Source organism: Acanthisitta chloris, unplaced genomic scaffold (assembly GCF_000695815.1).
Source record: "Acanthisitta chloris isolate BGI_N310 unplaced genomic scaffold, ASM69581v1 scaffold13893, whole genome shotgun sequence".
In the NCBI taxonomy this organism is placed as follows: domain Eukaryota; kingdom Metazoa; phylum Chordata; class Aves; order Passeriformes; family Acanthisittidae; genus Acanthisitta; species Acanthisitta chloris.
In genome coordinates this window covers 1-17,369 of record NW_008665596.1, presented here as the reverse complement: position 1 = coordinate 17,369, position 17,369 = coordinate 1, and the positions used below count along the sequence as shown (strand labels likewise).

At 44.3% G+C, this 17,369-nt stretch overlaps 1 protein-coding gene across 1 annotated transcript; it reads right to left on the bottom strand.

Annotated features, from left to right (window-relative positions):
- Positions 1-1,291: 1,291 nt before the first annotated feature.
- Positions 1,292-16,760, bottom strand: CASP8AP2 (caspase 8 associated protein 2). The gene is made up of 9 exons (XM_009071819.1): positions 16,684-16,760; positions 15,758-15,838; positions 15,123-15,223; positions 13,522-13,596; positions 12,249-12,364; positions 8,642-11,001; positions 3,509-6,440; positions 2,065-2,164; positions 1,292-1,348 (listed from the first exon to the last, which is right to left on the bottom strand). Exons 1-9 carry the CDS (start codon positions 16,730-16,732, stop codon positions 1,292-1,294), a joined length of 5,871 nt encoding a protein of 1,956 aa, XP_009070067.1. The 5' UTR covers positions 16,733-16,760.
- Positions 16,761-17,369: the final 609 nt, after the last annotated feature.

Genomic DNA, 17,369 nt, shown 5'->3' with positions numbered 1-17,369 from the left:
TGTCCCACTAGCAGGAGAGGGAGCAAAATAAAAAACCATGCTGACACTAAAGAAATGGTCACTGGACTCTGAAAAAGAGTCAATCCAAGCCAAGGTGAAAGGCAATGCACTGTGGGGCCTTCAATGGAGTCTGACTCAACTCAGCAGATACTCTAACTGAGTAAAAGCTACAGCAAATCCAACCCTCCAGAAAGAATAAAACCCCTCAGAACTCTCTGAAACCATAAAACAAAAACCTGTGCAACCTCCAGGAATGTTTCTTAGGGTGAAGAAGAAAGTGGCTTTCTAGAAATCTGGGATAAAACAGCAATATATATATTGTGAGTGTGTACATATATATACATACACACAAAGTATGTTCTAGTGAAACTGGAAACAGTTCTAAGAACTCCCTTAAAATAGAACATAATGAATTTCTAATGCACTAAACAATTTGCAAAGACAGATAAAATTGCTGTCAAAACATGCCAAGTTGACAAGCTTTTCAAACTGCTTGTTTTTACAGAAAAGTTTTGCTCCTGGCTAAGTCACGTTTTATACAACTGTAAAGGTTTGTTTCTAAATTGATTTTAAAAAGAAAATCACTTCTCAATCTTTTTTTCAACAAAACAGAATGTTCATTATGGTGAAGACCTACATTAAGTACCTTTCCCAGCTCCAGTTTGGAGCCAGGAGAACATAATGGTCTTTGCAGAGTAGCATTAATGGAGAGCAATATTTACACTGCTCTGCAAACTGCCCTGAAAACAGATTTAAGCCTCCAGTAAGTAAACAACTGTCACAAATGTTTGTTAAGAACAAGCAGCAAGATCCACCTATTCCTGGACAAGCAGCTTTTGGAATCATTGCCCTTCCTTAAAGGTCTTACTTAAGATATATTCCTAGGTAACCAAGATGATGTAGGTGATATTCTCCAGGATTACCTACCAGCAAGATTCCAAAGCACTCTTACACAGCTCGACATCACCACATCCAACACCTGAAGCAAGAGCCACCACCCTCACTTGTCTTGGCTACAAAACACATTTAGCAGGAGGTGTCACCCCCTTGACATGGCACTGCTCCATTTCTCCCAGTCCATTCCTTCCCTGCCACCTTGTCTGTGAAGTTCCCTCTGTTCAAGCACTTCAGAGGAAACACAGACAAGTAATTACCAGTGCCTCAGGTTTAGCAAACTTAGCATCCTGACTTGGGTATCCCTCAGGAGTCCCAGCAGAGCAATGCAGTGGTTGGAGCCCATGGCTGCAGGTAACAGCTCAACTCTGTAACCTTGGAGCAACTTGGTGTGAGTTTACTTGCACTTGGACTTCTTGAACAGCTTCATTAACTGCTTGAATCTTTCTGAAACCTAAAGGAGGATGACAAAAACAAGACAAATTATTAAGGTCCAGATTTCCAAACAGAGTCACAGAACCATAAAGGATGGAGAGACCTCTGAGATAATTGAGTCCAGTCATGAACCTGTCACTGCTGGAACCCCTAAACCCTAACCCAGATCCCTCCAGTGCCACATCAGACACCTCTGAAACACCTCCAGGATGGTGACTGCACCACCTCCCTGGGCAATATTCCCTGTTTGATTGGTACCTTGTAACTGCTTCACTCATAACAAAGGACAACAGAATTGTTGTGTTGTTGGATCAGCACTTAGGCAATTTAGAGAGACAAAAATCATTGGCACACGTTGAATGAATTAGAAAAGGGTTAAAATTAGAGCTGCAGAAAAACTATCAGAAAGGACTTTTTTTATGAAGATGTTTCTGGACCTGGTGTTGGTAGAAATGGTTTTAGGGTTTAGGGGTTCCAGCAGTGACAGGCTCATGGTTGGACTGGATGATCTTACAGTTCTCCTCCAACCTTGACGGTTCAATGTTCTCTATATTTTTAAGAAGCAACAACTGGGAGAATCTAAGCTCCTTTTTTTTTTTCCCTCCATGAACCTCCCAACAAAAGACATGAAGAAAAGACAACTCCAAATTTGCAGAAGATCTCCACAAAGAATTCTGTTCAACTGCAGCTGTAAACACAGGAACACATTGCTGTTATAAGAATGCTATCACCTACCTGATTTGGGCTTTTGTTCAGCTTAGTGGCTAAGGAGACAAATGTTTTGCTTGATGGTCCTTTTCTCTGACATTCCAGGAGAATTTCTCGGTCATCATTTCTAGAGCAAAAAGGCATTTGTCAAACATTACTACCTGCACATGTGTACATGCACACAAACAAAACCACACACACAGCCATGCATAAAATTCTGAGTATTTCCAAACCCCAGAACAGGAGTTCAAACATGGAATTTATGGAGGATCCTCTCCTCTACCAGCACAGTCAGTACAAGCAAGTGGGAGTGGAGAGGATGTTCCCTAACAGGAAGAGCAGAATTATTACAACCAAGTCAGCCCCAAACCACAGTTTTAAGCTTCCAAAGCAGACACTGAAACTTGAGCTGAATGGAGCTCAAAAATTCAACTGGGGAAGAGCTGAAGGAGTTGGGTTGGTCAGCCTGGAGAAGAGGCTCAGGGGTGACCTCCTGGCTCTCTGCAACTCCTGCCAGGGCTGGAGAGAGGTGTGGGATGTGTGTCCTGCCAGGGCTGAGGGAGAGGAGAGAGGGAATGGCCTTGAGCTGAGCCAGGGCAGAGTCAGATTGGGTGTGAGGAGAAATGTTTTGCCTGTTGTGGTGTTGAGGCCCTGGGATATTGCCCAGGGAGGTGGTGCAGTCACCATCCCTGGAGGTGTTTCAGAGGTGTCTGATGTGGCACTGGAGGATCTGGGTTAGGGTTTGGGGGTTCCAGCAGTGATAGGTTCATGGTTGGACTCAATGATCTTAGAGGTCTCCCCCAACCTTGATGGTTCTGTGATTCTTAAAGTGTCACTGATTAGCTGTTTGTCTCATTAATGAGCTTAGGCACATGCCAAATGTAGATAAACACGGACATTATAGAGCAGCTACTAAATATCTTTGGTTGAAACCTGTCAGATTCAAACAGATTATATTTATTTCCTCCATTTCAATGAAAAAAATGTAATGACTAGTTATTTATATAAACGTCTTGGGATTTTTTTTTAAGATATAGTTCAGCAAAGGACAAAAACTCAGTGGGGGAAATCTTTAGCTGCTCTCCTTTACCAGTCACTGATGCTTCCAGCCCTTGTAGGAGCTGTCCCCTACCAAGCCTGGCTGGGATTTTTTGGCAGAAAAAGAAATGGGCAATGAAAATAAAAAGTACAAATATGCATTACAGTGGGTCTGGTTACCTTGGCATATGAGGTTTAAGAAAGAAGACAAAGAGACCTCTTACTTTGGGAGATCTGGGTAAGTGATGGACATCAGCTCAGAGCCATCCTGCAGAGACAGCAGGTGCCCACTCCACTACTGAGAGGGGGATGGAGAGTGACTGAATAACTTCAGCCATCAGCTGAATATCCTACTTCTTCCCTCTTTTCAGTGTATCACATAGTTTAAAAAAAAACAACCCTACAACAATCAAACAGATAAATCAGAAATTACCTTGTCCAGGAAACTACTACTTCTCCCTTCTTTTTAATGATGTTTTTGGCATACAGACTAGGTGATGATGGAGATGAAGCCAAAGGAGAAGAGTCTTTGTTTTGCTGCAGCTCATTGTTGTTACTGGAACAGTGTTTGGGTGAATTTCTATCTTCACACCTCTCATCACTCCCTTCACTTGCTGATTCAGTTTCTTTCTGTTGTCTTTTTGAGTTGAAGTTCTCTTTTACAACCTCCTTTTTCCTCTTCTTACTGGTTTTATCATCTGTACTTATCTGGCATCCTCCATCTGCCTTTGAAGTGGGTTTGGTTTCAAGATGACATTCACCTGCTCCAGCCCCACTGGAAAGCTCTTCTGTTAAGTCCACAGATGCATCCGAGCACTCCTCCAGTTCTTCCTTTTTATCACTGACTTCTGAGCTCCCTGCAGGAGTTTCCTGAGTCCCATTATCTGCCCTGGATTCCACTGCACAACATGAAGCTCCACTAACAATACCAGCTGTTAAGTCTGTGTAGGACTTTATACTGCATCCAGCAGGAAAAGTAGTTTGAGCCCTAACACCCGTTTCATCCACGTTCTCATTGACTTCCAGCCTGTGTGCCTCAGGCTGCTCAGAGCCTTTATCCAGGCTCTCAGTGTCACAGCTCTCTGTGCTTGAAGATTCTCTATAAGGCCCAAGCAGCTCGGTAATTTCTTCCTTTCCAATGTTCTTCTGTGCCTCCTTCAGAGGCTGAGGCAAGGCAGGATTTTCATCTTGCTCAGCGTTGACATCAGGCAACTGAGCCACCTCAAGCAGATCTGGTTTGATGGTTCTTTGCACTGTGGGGGTTGGGGCACTCTGCTTGTGCCTTTCCTTCCCCTCACTCATTTCTTCCTTCCCCACCTTGGCTGAGGATGGCCATGCCTCCTTGCCTGCAGCCACACGATCCGACGCCGACGTAGACGGCACCGCACGCCTGATCTTCACAATGAAGTGATCGTTGGACTTCTCCATGATCACTGCTTGCATGGGCAAGCTGGGGCGACACTGAAAACCAGGAGCAACAGGACGACTTGTCCACGAGGAGGAGCAGCTGGATTTGCTGCTTGAGTTATCAGATTCCAAAGCCAAGTGAATGTCTTGCTCGGTGGCATCTTCTTCTCCGAGAAGTGCATCCTCACTGTAATGGGCACTGAGGACACCCTCAGGGGGTGAGCTGGAGGTATTCTCAGGTTTTAGGAAGCTGAGGTGAGCATCTGATTTCAAAGGTGATGGTATAGTTAAAGAAACAGCCAAATCCTCGAGGAGGATAGAAGAAACACATGACTTACTCTTGTGGGAATTGCATTCATCTTCCTTGCACGAAGGTGAGTCTGTAGGAACCTCAAACATACAACTCTCATCCAGCACATCTGGATCAACAGACATCCGAGGCCTGGATGCTAGTGAGGGAGCTCTGACAGGGGAAACAACAGACCACTTGATATCCTCCACAGGTTTGGATTCCACACAAACCTCCTTCGGAGCAATCCCCTGCCCCAGTTCGACAGCAATCCCTTTGCATTTCTGACTGTCTGGGAACTGTTTCTCTGGAGTCCTGAATTCAAACTCATTTCTGCTGCTATTGCCACCGTTTTTTTCCAAGAGATCAGAACCCTGCAATAAACTCTTGAAAATTTCACCCATCTGAGCATCGCTCACGAGATTAAATGTAAGGCTGGATGCTTGTTGTTCCGTGAGAAGCTCACAGCTAAGCTCAGACTTGCTGGCATCCCTGGAGAGCTGGAATCCTTCCTTTTCCTGTTTCACATCCTTCAGTGGAGTAAGAGTGCCCTGCAAATTATTCTCCTTAGGGAAGTGCACTTTTGTTTGGGAATTCCTGGTGTTATCAATAGAGTTAAGACATTTTGTCAAGGCAGTTTTTGGTGTGCCTGTTTTATTTCTGTCGTGGTGACACTTAGGGTGTTGATAATCCACAATTTGCTTGGAAAGGATATATTCTTCAGGCTTTTGAGAACTGCCTGTCAGAGACTTTCTCCTAGGTCTCTGCACATCATTTTTATGACTGATCCTGTGGTTTTGTTTCTCTGCCCTTTGGAGCTTCCCTTCCTCGCTCTCATTTCTCACATCGCAGAGCTGGGTGATAATTCTCCTGATCTTTTCAAACAGGTAATCAAGCTGCTCATCCACAAACTTCCACAACTGGTGCTTCATATCTGACACCTGCTGCTCAAACAGACGATCCACTACTGCATTTTTTTTCATTTGCTTGAGTTTGGACTCTATGATGTCACAGATACTCAGTTTTAAGGTATCCCCCAACGCACACATCTTGGAAAAGTTCAAGTACCTTATTAATGCTGTAAAATTTATGATCCCAGATTCTATAATCCTGTGGAAATGCTGAACTGGGAAGTGCACCTTGAACTTCATGTAGCTTTTCCTCATCTGCTTTCGTATAGCTCTTAACATCTGCATAATTTCATGGATATTTGAAGGTTCAATGATAACATGAACTATCTTCTCCAGGCAAGCAATGCTCACAGTTTTGCTTTTCTTCATATCCCTTGGAGACCTGAAAGTCTGATTTTTGTGCCTCTCTCTGTTTTTCTGTGTGCTTTCCTTCACAGGCACAAACTTCCCGTTCTCCTCACTGCAATGCACAGTTTTGCTGCTCTGATTTTGGGGACTGCAGGTCAAATTTCGTGCCTCAGAAGAAGGTTTTGGCCTTGACTTCTTTGCATTTTCAGAGTCTCTTTCTGGTTTAGATTCTTCATCTTCATCACTGCTTATGATTTCTCCTTCTTCTATCTCATCTGAAGAGATATTTAGTTGACACTCCATCTCCAGGTGTTTATCAGACATACTAATTGGCTTTTGGTTTTCTTTGTTCACCTCCTTAGACAAATTCTTCGAGGGAGAGATGACAACTGCACTTTCAGGGACTAAATCTAGAAAAAGAAAAAACAGTCTGCTAATCACCATAAGGAATGCAATCATAAACAGATATGTTCAGAAAACACCCTGGAAGATTCTCTTCTGTAAAGTGACTGCTCAGAACTGTTGGTTTGAAACTGCCAAATGCAGCTCAGGAAGTTTGAGCTCTAACAGGTTTGGGTTGTTTCCCTCAGCAGCTGCTAGTTTAAGGGAGAGTTTTTCTGAGCTTTAAAGAGTAAATTGAGCTTTGTTTTGAGCAAACTTTGGGCTTTAAAGGACCTCAACATTTCTCCAAGCTATGGGAACTATCTCACAAATACACCACCCAAAATCTAGCAGTTTCCACCAGTTTTGAGTTTCTTCCCATTTACTTTAACAGGTTTTCTGAGCACTGCACAAACTAAATCATAACTGTTACATCATTATGGACTAACATTTACACACAACAAGTGGCTTTTCTTTTAACACTTTCCCAATGAGAACAAAATGAGAATAAATGACCTATCAATGCTTTAATCACCCTGTAAAACATTCTGCTCTGAAACAGAAGAAAACAGATTTCAATGCCACTCTATCATTCCTCATTCCTCCTCTGGAAGAAATATAAACTTACAAGAAAAATGCTTTTTTCAGTTGCAGCAGGACATTACAAGGAAGATTTAAACCCTGGATCACCTATTTTCTCTTCCTGTGAGTGCTGTAATTTCATTTCATCTGTGATAGGACGAGGAGCTATGGGTATAAATTGAAAGAGGGGAAATTCAGGTTAGATAACAGAAAGAAATTTTTGCTGTTCTGGTGGTGACACCCTGTCCCAGGGTGCCCAGGGAGGCTGTGGCTGCCCCAACCCTGGCAGTGTTCACAGCCAGGTTGGATGAGCCTTGAGCAACCTGCTCTGGTGGGAGGTGTCCCTGCCCAGGGCAGGGGTTGGGGCTGGGTGAGCTCTGAGCTCCATTCCAGCCCCTGAAATTCCATGATTCTACGTTCCAACCCCTGAAATTCCATGATTCTACCTCCCAGACACCTTATTTACAAGTTAACACTCATTTCATCAATGACAAAAGCTAATGCTCTATTTGTTCTGCTACTTTGCCCAGGACTGACTCACACTGAAATTAATTCAGATGAAGAGCAGAGTCTTCTCTTAGCTGACATTCCTGGAAATTAACTCTCAAGTACTCTCTTCAGCTTTCTCACAAATACTTGAAGATGATCCTAAGCAATTTTGCCTACACAATTTCAGAGAAAAACTTAATGAGATCTACTCAAAACTAGCCACAATTAAGAAACCTATATGCATTTTTTAAAACAACTCTTACTTCAACCAGACATCTCTCAGTAGTGACCAACTCCAATTTTTATAGAATTACAGAATTTTAGGGGTTGGAATCGAGCTTAGAGCTCACCCAGCCCCAAGCCCTGCCCTGGGCAGGGACACCTCCCACCAGAGCAGGTTGCTCAAGGCTCAGCCAACCTGGCTGTGAACACTGCCAGGGTTGGGGCAGGCACAGCCTCCCTGGGCACCCTGGGACAGGGTCTCACCACCAGAACAGGGAAAAACTTTATTCTAATATTTACCCTAAATTTCCCCTCCTTCAATTTGAACCCATTGCCCCTTGTCCTGTCCCTGCAGCTCCTAACACAGAGTCCCTCCCCTTCTCCCTTGTAGACCCTTCAGACACTGATAGGGTCCCTCCCCTTCTCCCTTGTAGACCCTTTAGACACTGATAGGGTCCTATGAGGTCTCCACACAACCTTCTCTTCTCCAGGCTCAACAGCCCCAACTCCCTCAGCCTGTGCTCACAGGGAGATGCTCCAGTGCTCTGAGCAGCTCTGTGGCCTCCTCTGCACTTGCTCCAACACTTCCATGTCCTTCTTATGTTGAGGGCACCAGAACTGTGTGCAGGATTCCAGGTGGGTCTCACAGAGCAGAGACTCCACCTGGAATAGTACTCATATTGAACTGGCTACAACCTTGGCTGCAATGCTAAGTGGTTCCACTTCAAAAAAAAAAAAAAAAAGGGCCATTGAGACATCTACAGCTATTGGCTGCAATGCTAAGTGGTTCCACTTAAAAAAAAAAAAAAAGACCATTGAGACATCTACAGCTTAAGAAACAGTTTTTGAGAAAGCAGTTCAAAGAACTAATTTCTGCTTTCCATCAGGGGATCTACTAAGCTTTTATGTAGAAATGAGAATACCCAGATACAAATACCTTTGTTGTAAGTCTTCACAATGCCTTTACAGGGACTTTCCATCTTCAGTGCTCTGGCCAAAGGGCGCACTGGGCTGTTCAGGGGGCTGATTGCCTTTGGGATATACCTCAGGTGGTTGAGGTCAATGCTCAGTATTGAGCTCTCGTCATCAACAGGAACTGGGTTAGGTTCTCTCTCTTTAGTTCTGGGATACATCTCACCACTGAGAGCAGATGTTGTTGCAGTACCAATGTCAGCTAGGTCTGGCTCCAGATCACGAGCATTCTGGTCCATTAGTGGTTCATCCTCAGCAGTTAAGGTAGTTCTGTCAAGTGATTGAGATGTACTCATGCTAGTTTTGCAGATCCCTTTTTCCTCAAAGGGATCAGCCTCCCTCACTGCTTCCATCAAAGAGTCTGGTTTTGTTTTGCTAACACCATCTGCAACATCAGAGCACTCCAGGTCACCAGAACTTCTGACTTCTGAGTCATCCAAGTCAACGTTTTGAGAGCCACATTGGTCTGTGGAGCTTTGTATGTCTGTAGCTAACCATATTTCGCCTTCCTCTTTCTTCTCTGCTGACTCTGGAAGGGCTCTCACACTTTCACTGGCAGATTGTGCCACTCCTGCTGCTGGTACCTTCTCACCCACTGTCCCAGGCAAGTTTTCACACACTGCCACACTCCCTGTCACCTCCAGGGGCAGAGGTTTAGGGTGGCTCAGGCCTGTGGCTGCCACTGCTGCTCCTGAGGCTTCCAATCCAACCAGACCACAAGGCTCTTCTGTTTCTGATAAAGTTTTCACCTGCATCTCACCAGGAACCAGCACCTCTGCTGCTCCTGGCAAGGCTTGGGGCTGTATCTGACCCACTTCTGGTAAAGTTTGTGAGCTCAATCCATCAGTTGTCACTGCTGGCAACATCTCAGACTGTGCTGGTTCCACATCGCTCTGAGCTGCACTGCCCAGAGCTTGGAGTGTTGAGTTAGTTTGTGCTGTGGGACCACAGCCCACAGGGTGGGTAGAATCCAAGAGCTCTGCCTGCAGTGTGAGCTCAGTACGTGCCCCATCAGTGGCTTTTTGGGAAGGTGTTGTAAGTTCATTCTCTGCAGAGAGACATTGCTTCTTAGCAGGAGAAAGAGTTAAATTGAGCTTCTCCATAAAGCTAAGTTTTAAGTCTTTGTTTTTTGTCCCACAGTGATTAACTTTGATTTTGGGAACTTTATTGCCTTTTAAATTATTTGCCCCACTGGATGTTTTTTTCAGCTTATAGGGTTTCTCTCCCTCACTTTTTGTATTGTCTGTACCTTTCTTGAAGTCCTTTACAGACTGGTGAGAAACTTCTCTTGCAACTTTTTTTTCACTTCTAAAATGTCTATTTTCATCCTGATCCTCCCTTTTCCTTTTCCTTTTCTCTTCAGTTCTGTGTCTTTCTGACTTGGAATGTGCTGTTTCGCATTCATATCTACCACCACTTTCCTTCAGGCGTGAGTATTTATGCTCTCTGCTGTTGGCATTAGAGGGTGAGGCCCTTCCTTCTCGAGAGGGATGATCATTTGGCCCCCTGTCCCTCCTGCAGTCTGTGTGTTTTGCTTTTCTAGGCTCTTCCACACGACTTTTACGTGACTCATGAAGACTCTTTGAATGGTCACTCTTGGAGTGTGGACTGTTCCCCCTGCTAGACCTTCTTGGTTGTTCTTCCACCTTCTCAGTGGGTTTGGTTTTTTGGCCAGCATGTTTTTCACCTTTATCATATGCTTTCATGCCTTTTTGTAATCTCTCATCAGCATACAATTCATGCCTGGATGGAAATCTGTCTTTACCAGCTGTTTGCTTCTCCCAGGAGTTCCTTTCTACTCTTTTTTCCACACTTGGACTGCATTTGAGCTTCATGCTCTGAGTTTTTTGTTGCAACTCACTTTTATTAGCCCTCTCTGGAAGGGCTTTCAGCTTCTGCTGAGGACCTGAATTCCCCTCTTCACTGTCATCATCATTTCCAGGGAGTTGATGTCCCTCTCTTTTGTATTTGTCGACATTTCCCTTACTGTACTGTTCATTACTTTTCATTTCTTTCCTTTCCTTTCTGTTATCCTTGTTGGAAGCATCGTCATAGCTCAGTGGACACATTCGAGGACCATCACTGCAGACCTCCTCAGGATACCTCAGCACACATGGAGTGTTTCTTTTTTCAGAGCCAGACTTCTCCTTGTCCATACTATGAGATGAGTAACTGTGATGTGTCTCTTTTGAACAGTCATTTTTCATTCTCTGTTCCATCTTTATACTGTCACCCAACTCAGAAGGTCTTGGTACTTTTGGTTTAGCTGATCCTGGAAGGTATGTTCTGGTGAAGCTGCTTCGATGACTGGGAAATTCTGAGAGCCTGGAAAAAAAAATAAAGTTATTTTAAAATGGATTTAAACATAACTAAAGGCGCAACTACAATGGAGCCATATACTTCCAAAAATAAACACTTTGAAATAAAAATGGGGGATAAAATGGCAAAAAGGCAAACAAACCAAGGATGTGGCTGATGATGACCTTATGACAAACTATGGGTTCTTAATCTTGGACTCCTGCTCTCCTCTCCAAGCCACACGTTACTGTTTTCAGTAAGATTAGTAGTACATAGAAATAACCAAGAGTCCTCCAGTTGCTATTTCCCCACCCCTAGAGACAAGGATTTCTTATCTTGGCATGAAAACATATCACAGAATCATAGAATCAACCAGGTTGGGAAAGACCTCAAAGATCATCAAGTCCAACCCTCCCGTGGTCACTAGCCCATGGCACTAAGTGCCACATCCAGTCTCAGCTTGAAAACCTCCAGGGATGGGGAATCCACCACCTCCCTGGGCAGCACATTCCAATGCCTGAGCACTCTCTCTGCAAAAAATCTCTTCCTAAGATCCAACCTAACCCTCCCCTGGCAGAGCTTGAGTCTGTGCCCTCTTGTCCTGCTGCTGGTTGCCTGGGAGAAGAGACCAACCCCCACCTGACTCCAACCTCCTGGCAGGGAGTTGCAGAGGGTGAGAAGGTCTCCCCTGAGCCTCCTCTTCTCCAGGCTGAACCCCCCCAGCTCCCTCAGCCTCTCCTCATGCCACTTGTGCTCCAGTCCCTTCCCCAGCCTCGTTGCTCTGCTCTGGACCTGCTCCAGCCCCTCAATGTTCCTCCTGAGCTGAGGGGCCCAGAACTGAGCACAGTATCTATTTATTTTCAGCTGATGTCTGAAAAGTTCCATGGACTTCATGTCTGGGGCCATAAAATAGACTAGTCCTGGAGCTAAACTGTGTAATGTAATATCTGCCTTGAAAGAGGCAAGACAGGTAGATAACCCACCAGGAATGGATGATCAAACAAAAGAATCCATGCAATGGTCACCCTTTGGATTCCTCTTTGGTTTCCCACTTAGAGACCAATGTAAGGTTTCTTATGTACAAACCAAAGACCTCATCAGGCAAAGAAGACATTTGGACATTTCCTCTGATCCTACTGGTTCTAAACCACACAATTATTTACTAACCAATGATTTTCTTCTTTAATTTTTCTTCAAATATACAAAAATCTCTAACAATCACATAAATATGATTAGACCAAAAGCATCTTTTCAGCTCTGCTGTCCATCTGTACCTTTGATGGAGGTGACTGATCTCCTCATCCTTACGGTTGATTTCCACTCTTGCTGTTTTGATAAGGGCTGAAATGTTCTTTTTGAGAGCTTGGTTTTCATTGTGTAGAATGATATTCTGTTTTAAACATACACACAAAGCAGACAGTGAGAGAGAGAGGAAAAAAAAAGTAAGAATTAGCTTGGGTATCCAAACAGGTAATGAAAACCACTACAAAAAATGTCCCATCACTTGCAAACCAACAGATGAACACATAGACATTGTTTTGGAGAAGTTGGAATTACTGAGATCCAAGAAGCTGTTGGGTTTTTTTTAACATCACTCACATTTATGTTCATGTTTGTGTTCCTGGTAATTAAAATGCTTTAAGCATGCACTTTAATAAAACCAAAATATGGCATAACCCATAGAGCTAAACATGGATAATTCACCCCTTTGCTTCATTCTTTCACTCAATTTGCTGCTTTCTTGGTCACTGTGTCACATGAAAGATGTAACTTTTAAGCATTTGCAGAGAAAAAGATAACTGTATTTCTTTTAAGGAACCAAAACCAACTTAAGGTGTTCTCTCATCCTAACATTCCTAGTCCTGTAACCCTAACTGTCAGTCCTAGAGAGATTCCCTTCTCTTAATAACTGTCCTCACCAAAGCCTTCCCAGAAAGGCAGACAAGTTCTGCAGAAGACAATACAGAATGGGCAGCAGCTGCTCACCATGGCAAAGCACAGAACTTTGGGGCTTATCTGTAACACACACCAGAGCACATTGCAGAACTGCCCCAAAGAACTTCACTCTACTGAATGGCTCAGCACAGGAACAACAGCTCCAAGCTGAAGAGCTGTGTCTTAGGTCTTTCTTATTATGTCTTAAGACTTCCAGCTTTGTGGTGAGACACTGTCCCAGGGTGCCCAGGGAGGCTGTGGCTGCCCCAACCCTGGCAGTGTTCACAGCCAGGTTGGCTGAGCCTTGAGCAACCTGCTCTGGTGGGAGGTGTCCCTGCCCAGGGCAGGGGTTGGAGCTGGGTCAGCACTGAGCTCCATTCCAACGCCTAAAACTCCATAATTCTATGAAACAAGTGAATCTACCTAGTGATTTTGTCAGGAGGCTATTCCAGCAACAATCCCAGGCAGACCAAGCCCCTAGAACCGACAGAAGAGCTTTACAAACCATCCACACAGTGTATCACGTCTGCAAAGCGGAGGAAATTGGTTTCTCCAGCCAATGTTCAATCTGCTTTACACAAACCTTAACAATGTTGCTTTGTACTACAGTACCTGTGCCTGTATTTCTTTAAATTTCTTCAACAACACTCTAATTTGCAGCTGACATTTTCCATATTCTGCCTGCAACTGTCAAAGAAAGAAGAATATTCACAGCACAGGAATTAATTATACAGAAAAGATACTTCTTTAGGTTTATACTTAAGTCAACACAGCAGTGAACATTACAAAGCTGTTTTTATCCCAAAAGTAACATATTTACAGCAGAGTGACAGGGTAAGGTTGGACTTGATGATCTTAGAGGTCTCCTCCAACCTTGATGATTCTATGACTCTAAAATGTTTCTTATGGGCCAGTTTAGGTGATGCTGTATCAGTTAGTGTTCCACTGATTTGCTGGAAGCAGTTCCCACCTCCACGGCTGTTTTCAGTCTCCAGGACAAAATTTAACACCACAGAAGATTAATCCATGACTCTTCTGCTTTACTCTGGCAAAATTTGTTGGGAGATATGTGAAGACTAGCTTAATATGGTATGTCTGAAGAGATCTGAAGAGATCACTAGAAAGAAATTATGGCACATTTCCCCATAGCATAGCTGATATGTGAGCTGGATGAGAAGGGAGCTAGATGAGAACAGACCATAGAATCATAAAGTCAAGGTTGAAGGAGAACTCTAAGATCAAGTCCAACCATGAATCTGTCCCTGCTAGAACCCCCAAACCCCAAACCAGATCCTCCAGTGCCACATCAGACACCTCTGAAACACCTCCAGGGATGGTGACTGCACCACCTCCCTGGGCAATATCCCAGGGCCTCAACACCACAACAGGCAAAACATTTCTCCTCACACCCAATCTGACTCTGCCCTGGCTCAGCTCAAGGCCATTCCCTCTCTCCTCTCCCTCAGCCCTGGCAGGACACACATCCCACACCTCTCTCCAGCCCTGGCAGGAGTTGCAGAGAGCCAGGAGGTCACCCCTGAGCCTCTTCTCCAGGCTGACCAACCCAACTCCCTCAGCCCTTGCCCATGTGCTCTGCCCTTTGCTGCCCTCGTTGCCCTTGGCTGGACTCGCTCAGTGCCTCAATGGCCTTTGGGCAGTGAGTGCCCAAAGCTGAGCACAGCACTGAGCTGGGACCTCCCCAGTGCCCAGTGCAGGGGGATGACACTGCCCTAGTGCTGCTGCGACAGTGTGTCAGGTTCACTTATTCTGATGAATTTGTTGGTCCCAAAGGGCCTTGGCAGTGCTGGTGGCACAGCTCAGTGGGAGCCAACAGTGCGCACAGGTGGCCAAGGAGGCCAAGGGCATCATGGCCTGGATCAAGACTAGTGTGGCCAGCATTGGTAGAGTCACCATCCCTGGAGGTGTTTCAGAGGTGTCTGATGTGGCACTGGAGGATCTGGGTTAGGGTTTGGGGGGTCCAGCAGTGACAGGTTCATGGTTGGACTCGATGATATTAGGGGGTCTCCTCCAGCCTTGATGGTTCTATGATTTTCACTTGTTCACTTAATGGTTTATTAGCACACTCTTGTTTTTACTTATCTAAAACCAGTTTGCCTATCCCTCCAATAACATGACATTCCACACTTTGCATGAAAAAGTTTGGAACAAAAATTCCCCAAAACACCAGAATTAGTTTCCACATTAATACACACCTCGTCGTAGGATGCCTTCCTTGCAGCCCCTTCTTCAATTAATAACTCATCAAATAAATTTAAGCTGCTCCTAGATGGTGTAGAATTTGGAGCAGAATTGTCTGTATAAAGAAAAAACAATTACACAAGGAAGATTAAGGGACGCTGGAGAAAGGACTCTGTGTTAGGAGCTTCAGTGATAGGAAAAGGAGTAATAGGTTCAAATTGAAGGAAGGGAAAGTTAGGCTAGATACTACGATAAAGTTTTTCCCTGTTGTGGTGGTGAGACCCTGTCCCAGGTTGCCCAGAGAGGCTGTGGCTGCCCCAACCCTGGCAGTGTTCACAGCCAGGTTGGATGAGCCTTGAGCAACCTGCTCTGCTGGGAGGTGTCCCTGCCCAGGGCAGGGCTTGGGGCTGGGTGAGCTCTAAGCTCCATCCCAACCCCTAAAATTCGATGATAATCATTCTGTCAATACATTTAAGAATACTCTGATGCATTTCCACAGCACAACATACATGTTTTGCATTCAAACAAGTACCTCACTCAAGTATAGGTTACACCAGCTAAATGTAAAGCTAATGTAGTTAACATCAGCCTAAGGAGCAGAGAGACTCTATAATGCTCCAAGCCAAGCAGCAAGACACAATCAACCTACCAGGAGCTGACACACTGTTGTCCAAGTCATCATAGATATCCACTGAGCTCTCATCACCTTCCTTGAAAGAGGAAGCTTCAGCTAAACCAATGACAAACAGAAAAGGCCAAAATGTAATCATTTAGGAGACTCCAACCTCTAGGCTTCCCATAAAGTAAGTGTAGCTGTTATTCTTGATCAGTAGAGAGTGGTAAAATAACAGCAGAGAGTAGTAAAAGACAGGGGCATTGTATCCAGCAAGGTGCTGCTACTGTGGAGAGATCTTTAGTCATCAGGGAGCAAAGACAGCAAGATCAGTTCCTAAATACTACAGGAACTGTGCACAAAGCAAATTCTGTGGCTTTAGGTCCAAATCAATTTTACAACTAGAAATGAAGTCAACTGGATCTAAATTTGAAACTGAATGTAAAAGTGAAACAACTGAAAAACAAACCTGAAAGAATGAGTATGATAAAACCACTACTTTCTTGCTGAAAGGGAAATATTTTAGCAGCCTCTTATAACAGGTCTTCTCCAACCTCTGTGATTCTATGACCAGTTCCAGGCACTCCCACAAAACATTCCAGAAAACAAAGTACACCGTTATGGCTTTAAATACAAACTTACTCATGGGAAATGGCTTAGTACAAAACTGTGCCACAGCCATTTAATTCCAGCTGAAGCTCATCAGCATTTGTCCCAACTTCAATTGCTTCCATTTCATTTTCGAATTTACTTTTGGAGGTATTTATTTTCTCAAATTTTTTTTGTGCTAATTAACTGCAAACCAGAAATCTAACACATCCCTGGAAGTGTTTAAGGTGCCTGGATCTGGCAGTGGAGGATCTGGTTTAGGGTTTAAGGGTTCCAGTAGTGACAGGTTAATGGTTGGACTCGATCTTAGAGGTCTCCTCCAGCCCTGATGGCTCAGTGATTCTACATCTTACCACTGTATCTGATGTCAAACAGTCCCAGTTCACCCTCACCTGCTGCCATGATACAAACTCCCTACGGCTTCCCCATCTAGGATTAAAACAACAGAGCAAAAAGCACTGATTAGTTGACAATTCCAAAACAACAACATCAACCAGAAGCATCCTGAAACACACCAGTTACACCCGAGTTCTTGTGGTCCTTGTTCTTCCACAAAACCCAACACTAGGATGAGAAAAGTCTTAAAGTGAAATAACAAAATGAGTTTTCAAGAAGAGTAAGAAATTATCTGTTCTTTAAATCTTCAGCTGTAGCTCTAAGATATTATAAATTCTGATATGAACATGAGCACTGCATTCTATGAACGGGTTACCTGAATGTGCATTTTAAGCAGTTAAAACAATCTGATTTGATAATTTTGATTTCTTCTCTACTGACCATTCAAGAGCAACATTTCCTTGTCTGATACCACCGGTCAAACTGACAGCAACAGGCAGGAAACATTTTGCCTGCTAAGCCACATGGCCACAGGATGGTGCTCAATCAGTTACAGGACTCACAGCCTCCCCTACAACAGCTACCACTGAACAACTTTAGGAGGTCAGAGCTCTGGGGCACTGACACACTGCACCTCTGAGCCTGCAGCACCGAGGCACAAGTGCTGCCGGGGGGAGAAGAAAAGCTGGGAAGGGAGGGGGAA